The sequence below is a fragment of the Henckelia pumila genome, chromosome 1 (genome assembly GCF_033568475.1).
Source record: "Henckelia pumila isolate YLH828 chromosome 1, ASM3356847v2, whole genome shotgun sequence".
Lineage (NCBI taxonomy): Eukaryota > Viridiplantae > Streptophyta > Magnoliopsida > Lamiales > Gesneriaceae > Henckelia > Henckelia pumila.
Window position 1 is genome coordinate 167,981,790 of NC_133120.1, and position 1,666 is coordinate 167,983,455.

Here is a 1,666-nt window from a genome sequence, read left to right on the forward strand (position 1 = left end):
TCCCAATTTAATTCGATTCAATCCCGGCTCAATAAATCTCCAAAATAAATAATAATAAATTCTGTTAATCACAAGAAATAATAATTTCAGGGCCTTACAAATATTTTCTTAGATGTTGTCCTAATCATAATTTTGCAGATTGGGAGCAAATCGAGTTGTTCTACAATGGGCTAAATGCGCCTACAAGGATGTATATGGACTCTTCTTCTGGAGGTATCATATTTGCGAAGGACCCTGTACAGGCCTACGATATGCTGGAACAGATGACGATCAATAGCTTTCAATAGCCATTTGAGCGTATGGGATTCAAGAAGCCAGTTGGAGTTTATTCAGTGGATCCTCTCACATCTATCACTGCCCAATTATCTGCACTTACTACACAGGTAGCTGCATTGAATAAAGTGAGTGTTGCAGAACCAGCAGGTGTGCCGGGTGCTATGGATGAATCTCATCATTCTAAACAAGTACAGTATATCAACCAAAGAGGTTATGAGGCTATCGAGGTAACTCTTTCTCAAATTCTTATCATTCTAAATTGCGTAACCAAGAAAATTTTTTTATGCAAATAAGGGAGAAAGGAAGCCTTCTTTAGAAGATGTTGTAAGTACTTTTGTCACTGAATCTGGTAAGAGGATGGCGAGAACTGAAAATCTTCTCGATAGCTTGGAGACACATATGGTCAATATTGGTGCTATGACGAAATCTATGGAAACACAAATTGGACAGTTGGAAAATGTATTAAAAGATCACAACAGAGGTCAGTTTCCAAGTAATATTGAGGTGAATCCATTAGAATATTGTAAAGCCATCGAGTTGAGAAGCGGAAAAGAGTTTGGAGTCAATGAGTCAAAATTTGAAGTGGAGAAGGAGGAGAAGAAAGTTGAAGAGGTTGAAGTCAATGAGAAAGAGCCTATGGAGTTGAAGGATGAGCCTGAAGAGAAATCTATGTTTAAGCCAAAGCTTCCGTACCCGCAGAGATTCAATAAGAAAGTGTTGGATGAAAAATTTGCCAAATTTCTTGAGATCTTCAATAAACTTCACATTAATATTCCGTTCGCCGATGCTTTGCTGCAAATGCCAAACTATGCCAAATTCTTGAAAAAGGTCATGTCGAGAAAGCAAAAATTGGAGGAGTTTGAGACTGTGAACTTGATTGAAGACTGCAGTGCTATCCTACAAAAGAAGCTACCACAAAAATTAAAGGATCCAGAGAGTTTTACGATTCCTTGTACTACTGGTTCTTCTAATTTTAATAAAGCACTTTGTAATTTAGTAGCTAGTATTAAGTTAATGCCTTTGTCTATTTTAAGGAGTTTAGGACTTGGAGAGGTGAAGGCCACGACAATCGCATTGCAAGTAGCTGATAGATCTATCAAATATATGTGTGGAATCATCGAGGATGTTCTAGAAAAATAGATAAATTTATTTTCCCTGCGAATTTTGTTGTGTTAGATATGGAAGAGGACGAAAATATGTCTTTGATTTTGGGGAGACTGTTCTTGGCTACTGTTGAAGACAAGATTGATGTTAAGAAAGGAGAACTGTCGATGGGAGTTGATGGCGAGAAAGTGATTTTTAATGTGTTCAAAGAGGCTAACAATCCATTCACGGAGAAGGTGTTCATGATTGAAGAATCAAAAAAGATGGAAAGCTGTCATGCAGATGT

General features: G+C 37.4%; 1 protein-coding gene across 1 annotated transcript; it reads left to right on the plus strand.

The window, feature by feature from the left end:
• Positions 1-633: 633 nt before the first annotated feature.
• LOC140874424 (uncharacterized) lies at positions 634-1,416 on the plus strand. Its single transcript, XM_073277711.1, has one exon. The coding sequence runs from the start codon at positions 634-636 to the stop codon at positions 1,414-1,416; it is 783 nt and encodes a 260-aa protein (XP_073133812.1).
• The last annotated feature ends 250 nt before the right edge of the window (positions 1,417-1,666 follow it).

Bases quoted from the DNA above. Each gene is read 5' to 3' on its own strand.
- LOC140874424 (XM_073277711.1), top strand. From the start codon at position 634: ATGGCGAGAACTGAAAATCTTCTCGATAGCTTGGAGACACATATGGTC.